Source organism: Oenanthe melanoleuca, chromosome 2, assembly GCF_029582105.1.
Source record: "Oenanthe melanoleuca isolate GR-GAL-2019-014 chromosome 2, OMel1.0, whole genome shotgun sequence".
Taxonomy (NCBI): Eukaryota; Metazoa; Chordata; class Aves; order Passeriformes; family Muscicapidae; genus Oenanthe; species Oenanthe melanoleuca.
This window is the reverse complement of record NC_079335.1, coordinates 95,887,941-95,905,675: the sequence shown is the minus strand read 5'-3', so window position 1 is coordinate 95,905,675 and position 17,735 is coordinate 95,887,941. Positions and strand designations below refer to the sequence as shown.

At 37.4% G+C, this 17,735-nt stretch overlaps 1 protein-coding gene across 5 annotated transcripts in view; it reads right to left on the bottom strand.

The window, feature by feature from the left end:
• Positions 1 to 1,301: 1,301 nt before the first annotated feature.
• The window catches only part of CDK13 (cyclin dependent kinase 13), a 42,626-nt gene continuing 26,192 nt past the window's right edge, over positions 1,302 to 17,735 (bottom strand). Inside the window, exons 7-14 of one of the 5 annotated variants that reach the window (XM_056483474.1) lie at positions 15,538 to 15,594; positions 12,789 to 12,890; positions 12,594 to 12,671; positions 10,449 to 10,565; positions 9,382 to 9,513; positions 7,312 to 7,517; positions 3,848 to 4,408; positions 1,302 to 2,751 (exon numbers count right to left, since the gene is read on the bottom strand). In XM_056483474.1, the coding sequence (XP_056339449.1) occupies positions 1,895 to 2,751; positions 3,848 to 4,408; positions 7,312 to 7,517; positions 9,382 to 9,513; positions 10,449 to 10,565; positions 12,594 to 12,671; positions 12,789 to 12,890; positions 15,538 to 15,594 (2,110 nt within the window). In that variant the 3' untranslated portion in view covers positions 1,302 to 1,894. The remainder of the gene's footprint in view (positions 2,752 to 3,847; positions 4,409 to 7,311; positions 7,518 to 9,381; positions 9,514 to 10,448; positions 10,566 to 12,593; positions 12,672 to 12,788; positions 12,891 to 15,537; positions 15,595 to 17,735) is intronic. The other 4 variants (XM_056483476.1, XM_056483477.1, XM_056483475.1 and 1 more) reach the window with 4 other exon arrangements.

The following is a 17,735-nucleotide window of genomic DNA, read 5'->3' as shown; positions in this document are numbered from 1 at the left end:
CCTTTCTTAAGCACAGGCTATTTAGGTTGTATTTGTTTCTGACCTGGCCACTTCTATTTTCAGACAGCAGGATTTTCTACTGTGTCTAACGAAGGCAACTGTCAGACTTGGAGACAGCATTAGCAGCAGGACTTTCTCCATTCCTCATCTGCCAGATCCTCAAACACTACACAGTTAGCAAAGGGAGTTTCTCCATGCTCTACAGTGTGGAAATTGCCACATATGAATCATTTTCAATTTTCAATTAAAGGATTTTCAATTAAAACAAAACACCAACAGCTTGGCTTCTATTCTGAAAATCCAAAAAGTCATTGACAAGACATTTGTAGTAGTGTAAGCAGAAATTTTACTTTTTAAAAAGTAGTATTTAAACACTCAGTTACATAAGGTACCGATTTGTCAACTGTATAATCAGTTGGAAAATTGTTTCCAATATGGGCTTCAAGACATTCTTTTATGTACAGGCAAAATATAACCATACCTCCTCTCTGCAGGTGAGAGACCACTTGTCAGAGGAAACAAAAAAAAAAAAAAAAACATGCTGAAAGTTGTAATTAGTATGAGGAGTGGCTCTTGGTAAGAGTTTTAATTATAATAATTTTAGTTGTTCCGAGACACTCAATTCCAATATTAAAATGTTCTGTGGAATAGCAGATATAAAATCAAATAATTGGCACAATCACAAGTTTACAGCGAATTACAACTAGTGTCAAACATTTTGCCATTGCTTTAAATACTGGTCTTTTTTCCTTTGGTTACTTCCTACAATGCAGTACTTGGGGGGGTAAAAAGACAAACTGTCAGCTTTTCACACAAAGGAAAGAAATTGCTGTTGTTGACATTTAAGAGAAAAAAAACTATTTCATCACTTGGTAAGGACATACAAAGTATAGTTTATTTGGCAGAGGAACTAAAACACTTACTACAACTCCAACAGGGAGCTGAGGAAAAACTACACTCTTCATTCTTCTCCTCACTTTCAACGTTTCTCATGAAGTTCAATTTGGAAATTACAATTTTATCTAGGTAAGATCAGGTCTCTAAGTAACTGGCCCATGTGAAGTAAACACCACAAGATTATGACCTGTTTGAGTTTCTTATTATTATCTGAATTCTCTTGTTAATTACCTAGGTTTAGGCGTTATGTTCATATCGACCTATGAAGTACTTCCAAGTTTTTGCAGACCTTAAGCTTACATGTTAAGGCACTTACCATTCAAGTAAAACAGTTTTTATATAAACAAGCGTGGGAGATGGAGAGAACATTTTACCAGAACACCTATTCTTTTTTTTTCTTAAAGAAAAAAAAAAAAAAAACAAAAACGTTGACCAAATATTTATAAAATTTTGCATCAAGAGAAAGGTTGTGTTTTATTATCTGAAATGAGCACGTAGTACACCTTCCACAATAACACTGAAAGCAGTGCAAAGACTGACAGTGACCTTTGACTAAAGGTAGTTCTGTAAAAAGAAAAATACCAAATAAATCAGTGCCCTGCTTTGATTGTTGTAAAATTTCTTTTTTTTTTACATAAAAGTTGGTCCAAACTTACAAAAAAAGCACAAATGTGCATAGTTCAGAAGATCTGAAAGAGTGCCATAAAAAGCTGATGTCCCTAAATTTAGCATCCACTTAAAACTGCCAAAATACAAAATAAAAGTCAGAACTAGAGTTTGTGAACATGTACAATCAAGTCATCTAGTTTCTAGACAGCATGAGTTGTAAGCATTTTTTAATTTTTTCCTACTGTATGCAAGACCCTTTTCCACATAAAAATAAAGCTGTTGAATTAACATTATTCAAGTCTGTTGAATTGCTGCTTTAAATTGCAGCTGGGGTTGGGGGGAGAAGTTTTTCCAGATAAAAATGATGTGCCTGAGGAAAAACAGATACTCAATATGGTAATCCTCTGCCTCGCCCTCTCACTGCAGATGTGCCAATGTGTCCCCTGTATCCTTGGGAATAGCCAGGTCCTTGGGCAGGAGAAGTCCAAGTCTGTCCATGCATGTGGCTGATGCCAGTGGGATTTTCCTGTAAATTACTTCCATAGCTATAGTTGTGCATCTTTGTGGGCAAAGAATGCGCACTCTCTGGCCCTGTGGAAGCATCACTGCTGCTCCCCAAAACCGGGATTGGGCCATGGCTGTATTCAAACCTATGGTCTTTATCTCCACTGAACAGCATGGGGCCAGCATTGAGGTAAATGTCTCCGTAACCAGTTACCGAGCTGGGAAAGGATTCTGGAAAGGCTGATGGAGGAGGGGCAGCACCAGAGTGAGATGAAGCAGTACTGTAGTTATCCAAAGACTGAATATCTGAGTTTCCAAGGAAACTCCTCCTTTCTAATACTCCTGATGATCCGCTTCCTATTCCATCGCTAGTGCTGTAACAGGCAGATGAGAAGGACGATGATCCAAAGTTATCCTTGTAGTCTGGGCCTGCTACATAGGAGTCTCTAGCCTGATAATCCACACTCGTTGGTACTGGCTCCTCTGTTGTCGCCTGAGCTTGATGCTGAGCCAGCAGCTGCAGAAGAGCTGCCTTCACTCCCGCGTGAGGATCTGTTCCTGAAGAGTTACTTATAGGCAAATGCTGATTCTCTGTCCGATAATCAAGGTCTTCATCAGTGAGCGGCGGAGGCTCCGGTGGCTCGGGGGGACGCTGGTCCGGAGGCAAGATCCGAGGGCGCTCCTGCTCGGGTGTTCGGTTCAGAAGCCTCATCTCAGACTGCCTAACCAAATCCTCTTGACCTAAGAAGATGAAAAAGAAAAGCTCTGGAATAAAAGTATACAAATAACATGACTAGAAAGAAAAGGACTCCTTCCTGGAAAAACACAGAGGTTTGTTAACTTCGATTCACATTAATTTATTAGTTAAATTTACCAGTATTTATATCGATTATTTGAACAAAATTTGGCGATAGCTCATGTGCCTCAGGAGCATGATCCAGGTTACTCCTTGAAGTAAGATTACCAGGCAATCAGTTAACGAAAAACAGCACAAGCTCCTTTAAAAAAACCCCAGCAAAACCAAACAACCAGAACAAAACTCAAGCAACATAAACACTAAAAATTCAAAGAAGGATCAAGAAAGATTCACAGATAAGGATAGAAGTCTTATGGGACAAAAGACCACCCTATCAAAGAACAGCAACACTCAAGGTTTAAAATAAATATGAACAAAAAAGCACACCTCTCAAAAAACCCCCAAAACCCCTCGGAGAACATCCCAAAGCACTTCAGAATATTTCTTTCAACAGGTGCAAACACAAAACAATACATGAACCACCATAATAATTTGAATTTGCAACCCAAAAAGGATGAACAGATGAAAAGATGAAACTGTGGGGAGACTATGGAAGCTACTCCTATACCTCAGTGGAAACCTTTACCCTTAGTGTGTGTGACAGTTACAGGTAACCACTGAACTTGACACTAAGGAACTGCTCTAGTCAGCATTAAAACCCAAAAGAAAATATTTGGTCTCACCAAAATAAGCTTTACCTAAACACACAGTCAAAACTGGCAAATTACATCTATGCATCTGCTAGAAAAGAGTCTTCACCACTAAGAAAACCCCAACCCCCCCTCCCCAGAATAATGATCAGTGTTTCACCACCAATACTTTTGTACCTCTTAGGTTGGTTATCATTGTTTGCTCTGTCTGCATGGCACCTGTTAGACTAAGAGACAAATTCTCTGATCCAGACATCAAATGTGACCAAATCAATTTAATCTCCTATACTCACGCAGATTCACATGGCAAACACATTAATGCTCTACTCCCAAATTATTACATCTCCAGTGCTCCAGGTATTTGCTGGTTAGCAACAAAGGCATTCAGTACCTGCAGACATGTATAATGACTTGATCACATGTGGGTAGCCAGGTGCTGGAGATTCCACGTCGTCCCGGCTCACAGACACAGGAGTGGCGGGCTCTGGAGGCTGCCTGAGTTGTAATGACATTTCACTTCCTGATCCGTTTTCCTTCTCCTCCAACACAAAATCTTTTTGTTTTGTTTGCTGAGCCTTTATTAACTGAGACAACAGAACAGCAAATGCACTCTGCACAGCTGCCTGGGCAGCATCAGTCTCAACTTTAGGCTGACCCAGCTGAGCAGGTGGCACAGGGGGCTGCGTCACCATCGGCTGTTTTAGAGGCTCCTGCTCTGGAGGTGGTGGTGGAGGCGGCGGCGGCTGCTGCTGCTGTTCTGACTGTTTTTCACCTGCTGACAAAATTCCAGCAGGAAGATTTATTTTATTTAGTTGCTGCTGAGTCTCTGGGTTTACCTTAATATTCAATACTTGGGCAAACTGTGCCAAACTAACACTTGTTTTAGACTGCAGCAGGTTTAGCAGGATTGCCACTTCATTCTGGTTTAACTGCTGTCCAGTGCTTGTTTTTGCTAAAGACAAAAAAGGTGGTTTTAAGTATTATTTAGAACTGGCATATTTCAGAAACTCAAAAGAAGACTAATCTAGCATGGTTGACATGACTGGCAAAGCATGGATTTGGACAACACAGAAATGGAATGCTTTCACATATTAACTGTCTTTGGGGAGTATCTATAGGAAATGGAACAGTACGATCCAATATAACCAAAGTGACTTCCATGAGGTGCACACACGCACTTGGACAGATGGAAAAACACCAAGCTAGAGCTCAATTTTCCACAATATAACTAAGTTGGGGCTTAAAGCCACCTGCTTTAGGCAGCTGTAAGACTTCCAAACCCCATAAAATTTCCTATCTTTGACATATCACAACTCTTCGTTAAAAAGTAGTCATCTGCAAAATCCATTTCCAGTCATATTCCAGACCATTCTAATTCAGCATCCGGGTTTTAACACCTGCCCAAGTGATCTGGCTCTAGGTGGCCTAGGAGATCACAGTATAAATGCAAAAGGAAGCACTGACTTTGAGGGACAAGAAGTCAATCACTCAGTAGCAGGAAATATTTGGTAACATATAGTTAATTCAATTAATGGAGTTTGGCACAAATAAGAGCAGATTATGATGATGCAGGGGAATATGAATAAGGAAGTTTGAATATCAAAGTAGTTTCTCAGCTTTAAACACCCATTGTGGTGATTTATTTTGAAAGAAGTGAAACATCATGGATTGCACATGCCCTATGAGCAAATGACTTAGAGAAGAAAGCAACTGAACATTAGAAAATGAGTGTGTGAGCAGGCTGGCCAAGCTCTGAATTTTTCGTAACCCAGGTCAGCACAAACATATTCAGTCCTCTTCTATCCTTGCCACTGTGCTATCTTATCAATATAGTAATTTGTAGCAGATTAGAAGCTATGCATGACACATAAAAATATTAAGTATTTGCTTTGCAAAACTTAAATGCAGCACAGCTGGAAAGTGCTGCAAAACCCACAACTCTACTTGTGGATGTGCACCAGGATACAAGAACTTGGAATCTACTTAAGCAGGATCCAGAGACTTCAAATTTTTTATGCATCTATGTGAATATAATCCACCTTCTATTCAGCAATACAAAAAAACAAATCACAATTTCTTATGCCTTGTACTGCTGACTCTCACTTAGACGTTGTGATTAATGGAAGATTTTGTCACATCTGAGGATGGTATTCTCAACATTAAAACTTCTCTCAGACTCTCAGTGAAAATTCATCAGAAAAAATGCCAAACAGGGAAACCTATTTGTTACTCTTCGGTTAGCTTTAAGTTCATTCTAACAGAAAACTGTATTCTGGGAAATCTGTCATAACAAAATTACTGAGCTCTGAACAGCTCCTGTTAAATTGCAAAATGCAATAACCAGGGGTCCCATTAATGAATTAGAACATTAGCAGTTGATACAGCATCTTTTTAACCTCTCCTTTTGAGGTGCTTAGAAACAAATGCAAGATTTTTGGCTAAAGCATGCATTTGGTCATGGAGTTATATAACGTGTCTTATTAATGATATTATCTAAGGTACATTACAGCTTACAGAAGTATTTTATTTAATACAGGAAACACCTCTATGCTCCACTGAAAATTAAATTGTCTTCTTTTCTATATAGACATATTTTTCTGTGTACATATGGGTAAACAGCAATATAGGTCTAACTGATTCCTTCTCTATTTGCTTCGGTTTTTTTGCATAGTCAGTATTAATGGTCAACTAACAAACTAATGAGTAGTCTCTCATCAGGGTGTTATGTTATAAAAGCACAAAGAAGATAACAGCTATCCTTTGGACTCTTTAAATTTCTAATATAGTTTCATTGATGGAAGAAAAAGTTACAGAAAGTCATTCTTGAAAATGCTGCCGAAACTTTAGCCTAAACATATGGATTAGCAGAATCTCACAGCTGGTTTGCACAGTGAGCAACCTGAGGAATGGAGCAATAGGCTATATGTTGCAATAAAATACGATTAAAATAACGACTTTCAGTGTATCTTTGCACAGAATATTTGAAGCTCTGCTCTACTGTTAAGGGTTGATTCAGGGTGGTTAGTATTGAAGATCTGTCAGCTGCTATGAGTGCATTAACTGTGTTTTCTAGCTGAACTGCTCTATCAGTGTCATAGGATTTATGGTTACTTTGCACAATCAAAATAGTTTTGCATTTAACTTACAGGTATCCATTTGGTATTGTTACTCTTTATATTTCTACGTATTTTGTAAGAACTATCACTTTACTGCTGAGAATCTCAAATGGTCTCCATACTGGAACCATTGTTTTTTGTTATATTTGTAAAACTTGTCTCAAGCAAGATTCTTTGGTTAAGTTTCAGAATTACTGGTAGTGCAACACAGAGGTAGACAGCTCATGTCATACCAGCTTCTGGGGAGGGAGCGGTTTTGGCGTTTGTTTTTGGTTGTTTTTTTACAACTTGACTTAGTCCCAGCAACCTGGAAAGCTGAAGACTAACATAACATGCAGATGGAATCTGCTCCATTTGAAATGACAATTGTTCTAAACTCTGCCTTCTGCCAGCTGATCAATACCAACAAAGCTTATCCAATCTATAGAGGTTGCGAGAAACTTCAAAAAGCCACTGGCTTGTAGAACTACTGAAGAATTATAGATGAGCAAGAGCTAGAATCCCCTGAAAATACAGAGCAAGCAAAGTTAGTTGCTCTGACCAGGCTGACAGGTAAAATTGGAAAGGAACACTTGTGTTCCCAAAAGCAAAGGCAAATCTTTTGTTACAAAGATTAAACTTACAATACTGTTCCTCCCTCAAGAATCCAGGAAATCCAATACTCTGCAAATAACACCTAAAATTTCTAGAGGTGCAATCCAAGTAGTAGATAATCATAAAAACTGAAAATATTACTGACCAAGTGCTACACTAGAGCTGCCCTGAGTTTTGAGTTGGGAAGAAGTTTGCATGCCTTGTGGGGTGTTGGTTCTGCTCTCATCCATGCCTAGAGACAGATCCTTCCTGGGGACTTTAGCTGCTGTAGTGTCATCAGTCATGCCCATCTGCTTCTGTCTTCTGCGTTTCTTACTCCACAGCTCATGGCAATCCTGCCACAAAGGAAGGCTGCAAAGAATGATTGGAGATAATCAGTTTTATCCCTATTTTTAAATTTCTTTTTTTTTTAATCATACTGGTAAAAACACTCAAATTATACATAATGTAACTTTTGAAAGATGAACCTACTGGAATTTGGAAATACATCAGGAAACATTCAAAAGCCAGCAAAATCTCAGACCTGCTTTTTCTGGCTGAAAACTCTTTACTGAGTGCCACTTTTAGAAGCACAAGTCCTCCTGGCAGAAAAGGGGTGAAAGTATCTTAAAATGAGAATTGTTTTCCTAATTATTTGTGTAACTCAAAACTTCAATGCTGCACAGTTGCTATGAAATACAACTTGCATACTACCAGACAACTAAGTTATCAATATAAAATCATTTTTTTCAGGGTCCTTCTATCTGCTTATAAAAGTACTGCTGAGTCATTAGGTCACATGTTTGTGCACAGTAACAGACATGGCTATCTAGTATCTATAGTGTATATCTCAGGCAAGCAAGAAAGTAAGGGAGAAAAAAAAGGAAAAATTTGCAGAAATAAGTTGCATGAATAAATATCACTTGACACAAACAAAGCTGGGATACCAGGAAGAACAAGGGGATATCCTTTAAAACATATGAATGCAGAGGAAAAATTTTCCTAAGAAACTTATCTGCCACCAATTCTGTCCTTCCATTACAGTTCCCTGCAAGTATCTCAATTCTGATTTCCTGAGGAACACAAAGACCCACAGAAATACTGAGATGGGCAGTAAAAATAGTGGCTTATGTTTTCCTATTACGTATTAACTGTCTTAGCAGTTTTGTCACCCAGGAACATGGAAACATTAGCTGATAAATGATAAGAGACACTGGAAAGGCACTTATGACAACTGTTTCCTCTATTCTCTCCCTCCACCTGCTAAGTAGTTTCTGAAAAACAATTGGAAGCAAGAACTCATTGTGGGAAGTATCCTATGTTTGCCTAGAGAGGTTGTGGAGACTCCCTCACTGGAGATACTCAAAAACCATCTGGATACAATCCTGTGCCTCATGCTCTGGGTTGACCCTGCTTGAGCGCAGAGGCTGGACCAGATGACACACTGTGGTCCTTGCCCACCTCACCCACCCTGTGATTCTGTATAACAACCTTGTGTATGCAATAGGTAAGTCTAGAATTTTAATAAAATCCTTAGATAAAAAAATCCTTAGATGGAAAGAAGCCTGCCTTGAAAGTTCAGTTTACTCAAACAATACCATAGACTCTATGTTCTGACAGCTATATTGAAGAAAGAATGACACCTGCAGATTCTCTAGTACCTTTTCATTGTTTTCCTCAGGACAGGTTCCAATATGATTGCACAGACTGAAATGACTGAAAAGTCACTGAAAAAATCTACAGGACATAGCAATACATTTCCTCTAGAGAAACTGACAAGAACAACCCTGCACAACTTCACTTTTCCTGCCTGTAAAACCAAGGCTCTCATCTGTTTCACTTTAACTCTCAGGTACTTGTGCAGAACTCTATACCCAGTGTCATTCTATCATCAAATAAAGCAATTCAGATTCATGGAGGGCCTCAAAATCCCTGTGAAAAGTAGACACTGATAAGCCAAGATATAAGGGAATTTATGCTTTATAAATATTAGAAACATTCACAGAAGAGTATTTTCTTTAAAGGTAGTAACTCAACTAGCTCAAGGAATGAGAAATCAACTCTCTTATCAGTTCTACAGAATCACAAGCATTTTACTTCAGAATCACTTTTCAACAACTGTATACATCAACATTTCTGCCACCATCTCCTTTACTGAACCAAAATGAACTTATTGAAATCAGTGCACGATCACAGTTCCTAGAGGTCAGTAGCATCACCAGTGGAAATTACTTACTCTGGAGGAGGCATTTTAGATGGTTCCACGTCTCGCAGAAACTCACACTGAAGAGCTTGTTCAGCTGTGCAGCGCTTGCTGGGATCCAGGGCAAGCATATAATCGAATAAATCTAATGCAGCTGGTGGGATGCTACAAAAGTGCAAAACAGAGGAAAGCAGCACATCTTTATTTTGTATCACACACATCTGCACAAAATTTTAGTACACACATCCCTTCCAAGATGATCATTAACCCTCAGGTAACTTATACACTAACAAAAACACCCACAATTTGAGGCTGATAGTAAGAGGCAGAAATAAACTTCACTTTTTACTACCTGTGCTGTTACATAACCCAAGCTTTCTTCACCTTGTGTTGCTTCATTGTTTGAAACCTTGTCCTTTGCAAAAAACCACACCCACATTTTAAAGCCAAGACTATATTGTTACTCTATATTTTGGAATTTAGCACCAGGGAGATGGAGTTTTGATTGATTCACAGACAATTCTATTGCTTCAAAGATATTAGCCTCATCAGTATGAACATGATGATGCATTTCTCCTGAAACCCACTGTACCTGAAGGAGGGTAACAGCCTCTTTAAAACAAGCTTACACCTGTTTTCCATACCTTTCACTTGTGATACATGCACAAAACTAGTCCAGTGGTAGTACTTCAGAACATATGGTTCAGGTAACTCCTCTGTGTTGAATGAGTTTATGACCCAAAAGACTACAATGTTAACCAGACTACAAATTTAGCTGTAGCCAGTTTTACCAACAAAAAACAATTAGGTACTCTGAGCTGTTTTTTGGACAGGGCACCAAGCAGGTGTACCAAACAAATGTTTCCTTAGGTGAAAGTTAACAGGCGGCTGAAATTTTAAGGCCTTCTTTCCTCTTCTTGACGGTCCTATTAAATAAGGGTTAATACAAGCTCTGTGGGTATCATGGGAAGGACAAGAACCTAAAGCGATTTTTCTTTACACTTGATCTATGCTCATTCTCTGGAAAATACTGAAGTTCACAAAGTCTCCAGGAAAACTTTATGCTATTACAGTTGACTAAACTAATTCTTCATCCTTACAAAGAAAACTCTTCTCTCAGTTTTCGACGATACTGCTTCTTTGGTTTCATTGTGTTGAAATAAGCTAATTTTATAACATCAGGCCACACTGCTGGACAAGGACTTCCGCAAATTCGGCTGTACCAAAAAGAAGGGAAAAAAGCGTATGAGATCCAAAACCACAAGTGAGCACAGCTGTCATTTTTATTCTTGCAAATACAGTGAAAACAAAAAAAAAAAAAAAAATTTCAATTTTCATGTTCCGGTTATTTTTAGCTACAATTTCTCCACTGTCAAATGCCCAACACCATTAAATAAATGGTGAATTGTCTACAAAGGGTAATCACCCCACGTAGACTAAACTTACTGTTTCTGCCTCAGTCCAGCCCACACATCCTCTACACAAATGTTTTGAAAAACTTAACCAACTGCATCTGAAGAGTACTACAGGTACCTGACTAGAATAACTGGATAGCCCACATTTAGAGTTATTTTTACGTCCTTAGCTCCCAACGCCACTGAAGAAAGATACACCAAAGAGCTGAAAAAGCAGTTTTCATTGAGAATTTATTTAATGCTGAAGACACAAGGGAAAAAAAAGCCAAACAATTCAGTAAGTCCTAAAGGCAGAAACCACTAGAAAACTTCTGCATTTTTTACTTTAGTTACGAGTTTTATGTCTCAAGCCTCATCTACCTCCACAAATGGAGCTGCCCATACTCTTATGCTTCACATTCCATCCCCATCCTTTTTTCCAACCAAGGATGGCTAAGCAGAAGTTGATCAACACCACACTTCTGAGCAGAAGACTCATAAGGTATTTCCATATATGCAAGGTTTCAAAGTCTGATGCAGGCAGTCATAAAAGGACATTTTGCAAATATATTTATCTAGTTCAGCCTTCCTTTTTATAAGATGTAAGTGGTTAGTGTAAGAGATCTAATGATCTATTCATTATGTCCCAGGTGCTATGCAAACCAATCTCACTTTATGCTGGTCGGGAGGGAGAACAAAAATAATAGATCTCTTACTATCAGAATATACTTCAGCTCTTTCTTTGATAAAGTTTGAAAATATAAATGTAGGACTGTTGACTGCAACATGATCACAGCAGAGATGTTGATAAAACTGATACATTATGTTCAAACGGCAAAAAATGCATAGCATTAGTGAAGATGAGAAATGAGATACAAACAGAAGCTTCCAGCAGAAGCACATCACAAAGTTTTAGAGTTTTGTACCAGAGACAAAACACAAAGAAAGAAAAACTTTGAATTACTCATTCTCATGTGCTTCAATGCCATCTAGTGCTCAAAAACAAGAATGCCCAAACTCTTGTGTTTAATTTTTCTTACACCAAAAATGACCATTGATCTGCTTTGCACCTCCTAAATCCATCATTTTTTCAGGACAGCTAATAACACATTACACAGAAACATGCTACTATTCAATCTATTTTGAAAAATATCTCAATATATAACTTTCTAGTATTTTTTATTAAGTTAATTTGACCTCATTTACAATGTCAATTATGATATCAGAATCAAGAGCAAATTTTGCTTGCTGAATAAAGGGAAAGAAAAAGATGCTCTGGTTCCATTGAATTAAATACTTATCATTCTATGATTTATTGAGAACAAGGAAAGAAACAGCATTTTTATCCCAACCAAATATCTAGCAGTTTGTAAGGGAAGAGAAATATTCCTACCAAAATAATTAAGCCCAGGTGTGTACATGGTAGGCTTGAAACAAGAATTCATGGCTAGCAGCATGCCAAATACCTGTTCCTCCCAAATCCCACTTGTCCTTATTATCGTCCATGTTCTCATTTTGATTTGCTGCAAGCAAGTTGCAACACCATCTTAAAAATTACAGGCATTTTGATTACTCTCTCTTTACAATTTCAGTAATAAGCAACTCCAGCTACTCTACAAAAACCCATCTTACTCATCAACTGCTAGAAACACAGAGCACTCACAAAAATACCTTCATGTCTGTGCCAAAGTCACTTGTGTTACATGCCCCTCAAAACCTCTAACATCTCGCTCAGGGCAGTAACTGAGCATTTGCAAGTATTTGCAATGCATTATCTCAGATTTTAACACTAAGAAAAGAAAACTGTCACTTTATGAGGCACCTACTTACACAGCAGTACTTGCTACTTACCTTATGAGTTCCAGTTGAGCAAGTTCCTGATTTGCTTGAAATATAGGCTTTTTTGTAAAAAGTTCACCCAGGATACAGCTGTAAAACAGTTTTGCAAAATTCCATCATTATGGCTTTCAGTACAGATTGATAGAAACTTTAAGATTTATTTTTGGCTTGTTTTTATCCTTGCTATGCTTCTACCCAAACCCTTACCCACAGCTCCAGACATCGATAGCTGGTGTGTATCTTTCTTCCCCAAGGAGAAGTTCAGGAGGCCGATACCATAACGTAATAACTTTGTTGGTGTATGGTCGGCTGTTGGAAGACGGAGAAAGAGAGGATTGTCATTTTAGTACAACCACACTTCTGAAAAAATTATTCCTTAAGGACTTTACTTCTGTGATGCTGTTTAAGAACAAACAGTACAATCTTCCATTCTCTTAATTTGCAAAGCTATAACTGCACAAAAGCAAACACAATTGCCTGATGAAGGCTGCAAAAAGTCAGATTGAAGATATAAATAATAATAACACAGCCACCTTGATGCTATGAGAATTCTGTATCTCCATTATTATTATTCAGAAAGCAATACTGCATATTTATTACATTGCTAGTCATTTCAGAAGCAGGATCTGCTTAGATAAAATCAATAACTTCCATGCAACTATTCACTATTACCATACTGATTACAGGACCTCTACAAGCACTTTAAAAAGAAGAAAAAAAGTGACTTTTCCCTCTTTAAGTATGTGAAAAAGAGATAAAAACCTTTGTCTGGAACTACATCGTTCACCAATTTTGATTCCAAAGCCTGGAATGCTTCTAATATCTTCCTATAGTTCACAATATTTTTAATTCTCCACAGCTCTAACCATAACTTTTGGTCACTGTGAATAATCCTTTCCATCCTCCCACTAAAGCAAAGATTTCTACTAACACAGACACACTTTTTTTCTGGTGCACAGGCTGAACTACAGCATCAACAGTTCAGAATGGAAAGCCGAAAAGAGTTGGTCAATTTTGGTATTGTTCCAACCAGAGTGCTTTAAAAGCGATTCCAGAATTCTTTCAGTTTTTCACTAACTCCAAACAGAAAGAGCAACATTAAGTATGAAAAGCCATAGAATGAATGCTTTTATAGCAATCTCAGTAGTACAGGTATAATTTCTGTAAAATCATCTGAGTCCTTCTTTCATTAACACACATAACTCCAATTCATTTTTAAAAGGCAGCATGTTTTTTGAAATAATCCCATAATTCATCATATTTATCTCTGAAGCAAACATTCCTCTATGAAATGTTTACATGGTAGGGACTATCTCCACAGATACATTACTCATATTTATTAGTATATGGTGGCTTTTCTTTGAACAATTGCCTTGTCATGCAATCTGTCTCCTACTCCAAACACGTTAAATCTACCAGAATAACATTTAGAGGAGAACAACTACAACAACCAATCGGAACTTACTTAAAGTTAAATTTTTATTTCCTCCCCATTATGACCCTAAAAAGTTCTGTACCCTTTCAAACAGTATTGAATTCTAAACAACAGTAAACCAAATACAAAGTACATGAATTAAAACCAGCAGCTATTATACACTTGTTGATATACATTAATTACATCGGTTACTGCAGGTCAGAAGGAAAATGAATGACAAAAGAACTGCCAAAAATCTACTGAGATTCTAATTATTCTCCCAGGTTCAACTGGCAATTCTATTAGCTAGCTTAATTAAATCTTAATCTTGGTTTCATTTATGCATAATGGCATAATAGCGTTGCTGTTTCATGTACAGTAAAATGAGTTGTTATTGCTATTTTAAGGACACTGAACTTTTAATCCTTAACAAACAGTGAGTTTTACAAACAAAATTTTAATTCATTTAAAAACAAACATTAAAAAAACCCAAGTAAAACATTGCAAACCAGAGGGGAAAAAAACATTAGGCCAGTTTGGTGCTTGTTAAAACAAGAAGGTGGGATAACATCTTTTTATTATTAAGTACATCCAAACCAAAAAATAATTAGCTAGCAGATGCTTATTTCACTTTGCTATTATACTCAACAGTGTTTGTAACTGTACTTAAGCATATTTTCCAGAAATAAGAGTTCCAAGACAACAGCTCAGAAACTAATGCTAACATATTTATCAATAACCTAAGAGCTGTGTAGAAAACAATAAACCCATAAAGTTAGCATTATTGATATTATTTCCCAATTTAGACATGCAGAAATCAAAGAAAGGTCAGGTATCCAACTACCTCATGGACGTACTACTGTAGTGAACATTCAGCCTAGATTTTGAAAAGTCAGTTCCACATGACAAATACTACATTACAAAGTAAATACTAAAGTTCTTAACCATAAAAAACTGTGCACCTGTTTCCTGGAGTATGAGCGTAATGAAGCCAAGAACAACAGAAGCACAAGTCACAAGGAGTTTCAGAATAACTTTTATTTAAACTTGTATCTCTGTTTCCAGCAAACTCAACAGCACTGACTGTCTAAAGATACACTGAACCTCTTGAAATGTCAAGTCAATCTTATACAAAAGTAATGCTTATTGAATAGAAACTGTATGATAATTTGTGTAAGCAAAAAAAAAAAAAAAAAAAATTTGCTTTCCCTAAGTAACATTTTTGGTGTGCCAACAGAAGAAACATACCTCAGATTTACAGGATCAGAAACTTACGACTGTAATTTAATTTCCAATCAATATATGGCCAGTCTCTACTGTTATTTATCCAGAACACCTGGAAAAGCAATACACTCACACAAAAAGACTTTTGTGGTTTTATGCAGTGTAAGACAATATGTATTTCTTTCACTTTCCTAAGCAATTACTTGTATTACAGAACAGAAACATTTCCTCTAAACAAAACAATCTTCTGTCCTTCATAATAGTTATGCAAAAAGATTAAACTTCTGAATGCTTTTTCACAGTATAATTGTATCTTACCTTTCTTCTGAGTTGTACAGCCGAGCAAGCCCAAAATCTGCGAGCTTTATCTGCCCCCTGGTGGAAAAAAACAAAGAATTATTTAGTGGTTAATCCTGTTAAACTCTCTTCCCCCAAAATAAGGTAAAAGTTTAAGTAAGACTGAAACAGCTGCAACTGATCTTCACCAAACCACATTAATGAAGAGGCAACGCTTTGCTATCTCTGCATCTCTTCAGTAAACAGTATGCTAACTTGCTGAATAGAAAAGACAAGTAAGCAAAATTAGGTATGCTTATCAAATGTCATTTATATTACTGGATGTTTGTCAAAATTTAGGTCTATACCATAGATTATTCCAGTTAGTAACTCTGCAGGAAAAAACTGAGGGAAGAAACTGCAATTTTCTCAGACCCTACTGCTAGGATGAGTATTTGTACAGCAAGCAACTATCAGCAGTCATACTTCCTTCTAGGAAGCCATCAAAATCCTGTTCTGCTCTTGTACCTTTTAAATACAGCCTTTACATCAGTGATCGACCAGATAAAGGCTTCTATTTTTGTCAGCAGCCAACTTGCTGAATGACATAACCCCTAGCCCATTCCTGAGTTTTTCCATATATGAGGGGAAGAGTAGAAGATACAAAGCTCTTGCCTGTAAGTTCCCACAGCTAAAAGGCTCTGCTCTATGACCAGAAACTCACACTATTTGTTAAGTCTAGATGATGCAAACAGAATGCTATCTGCAAGCTTCTCTAATGCATGAAATGAATGTTAGACTGTTTCATGTGGTTTTCCTTTTCTGTACTGATAACTTTTATAACTCCCATCACATTCAAATACATGCTATTTTATCAAATTATGGAGAGATTTGCAACTAGCATGACAATTTTGTGGTAACAACATGTACATGACCATTTTGTGATGATAAAACATACGGGTTATAGTTTCCATCCACTTTTCTCTTTAGACCTTTACTCAGATTTTTTGGAAAACATCCATCAACAAAAAAATGTTCCCCTCAAATTTACATGCTTATTTCTGAGAATGTATTTGTAGAAGATAAATGTATTTGCTCAAAAACTAATTTAAGTTGCCCATGTAAAAGATACATAATCCATATGTTTGGCTTCAGGCTGTAACTGGTAATAGGATTTTTGAAACACTGGCTTAAATTATTTAGATCTGCTATCACGTTTTTCTGCTAATGGTGGAAAAATCTAAGGATGCTCAGACATTATCCTAGAGGGAAAAAAACCAACCCTGTAACCTGGATTGGAGAACACGGTAAAATAAGCTCCTCCTCTACCATAAGGTACTTTTCTCCACTATCAGGTTACACCCAACTTCTGAGTTCCCAAAGTTGCACACAGAAACAGCAACCCTGGAGATTAGCAGGTAATAAGATTAGGTGTGTGGGAACAGTGAGTAATGGGGAGAAACATGTACATGTGTTTAAGAATCTGTATCATAACCTGAGAAGGCTGCATCAGGATACAGAGCTGAAAGCAGTCTATTGTTAGCTCACTCTAAGGGAAAAAGAAGGAAGAAATAGACACTTAATTTGGAGAAAGATGGGAGAAAACTAGGCCTATCAAAATAGATCCTTGATCCATTTTGCCCAGTATTTAATCTCCAACAGCAGCAATAGATTTTTTAGGGAGAACATGTGAACCCACACGCTTTGGGGCTCATCTTCCTCATACTAACCATGACCCACAATCATTGTGTTAAGGATGCTAAAATAGGGATCCCTGTCCATTCTGACTAGCAGGTGTTAATGATCCTATCCTTGAATGTGTTTCATCTTTTTTGAAACTCCTGACATTACCCAGAGAGCTTTCTGTTATAACAAAACCCAGAAGCTGATTACATGGTCTTTTTTTTAACTTTATACCCTTTTTTTGCTGTTATAACCCTTGCTCTTATGTTGCTCCCTGGATTTAGCACTCCAGGTTATGATGAGCAACAGTTGGTAATGAAGTCATCCACTATCTTCACACTGGCTTTTTGTTTGTTGCTGCTGCTGCACACTGAAAACACCACACTTACTAATATCATTTGTAATTACCATGTGTTAAAGTAGAAAGAAACAACTTATTCTCCCCCTTTGATTATAGCAATGTTTGAACATGCCTGATCAAATACTCTTTTAAAGCATTATCCTCACTGATGATGATGAGGGCCTCAGAACTGTCATAAAGAACCCACCTAGCCACA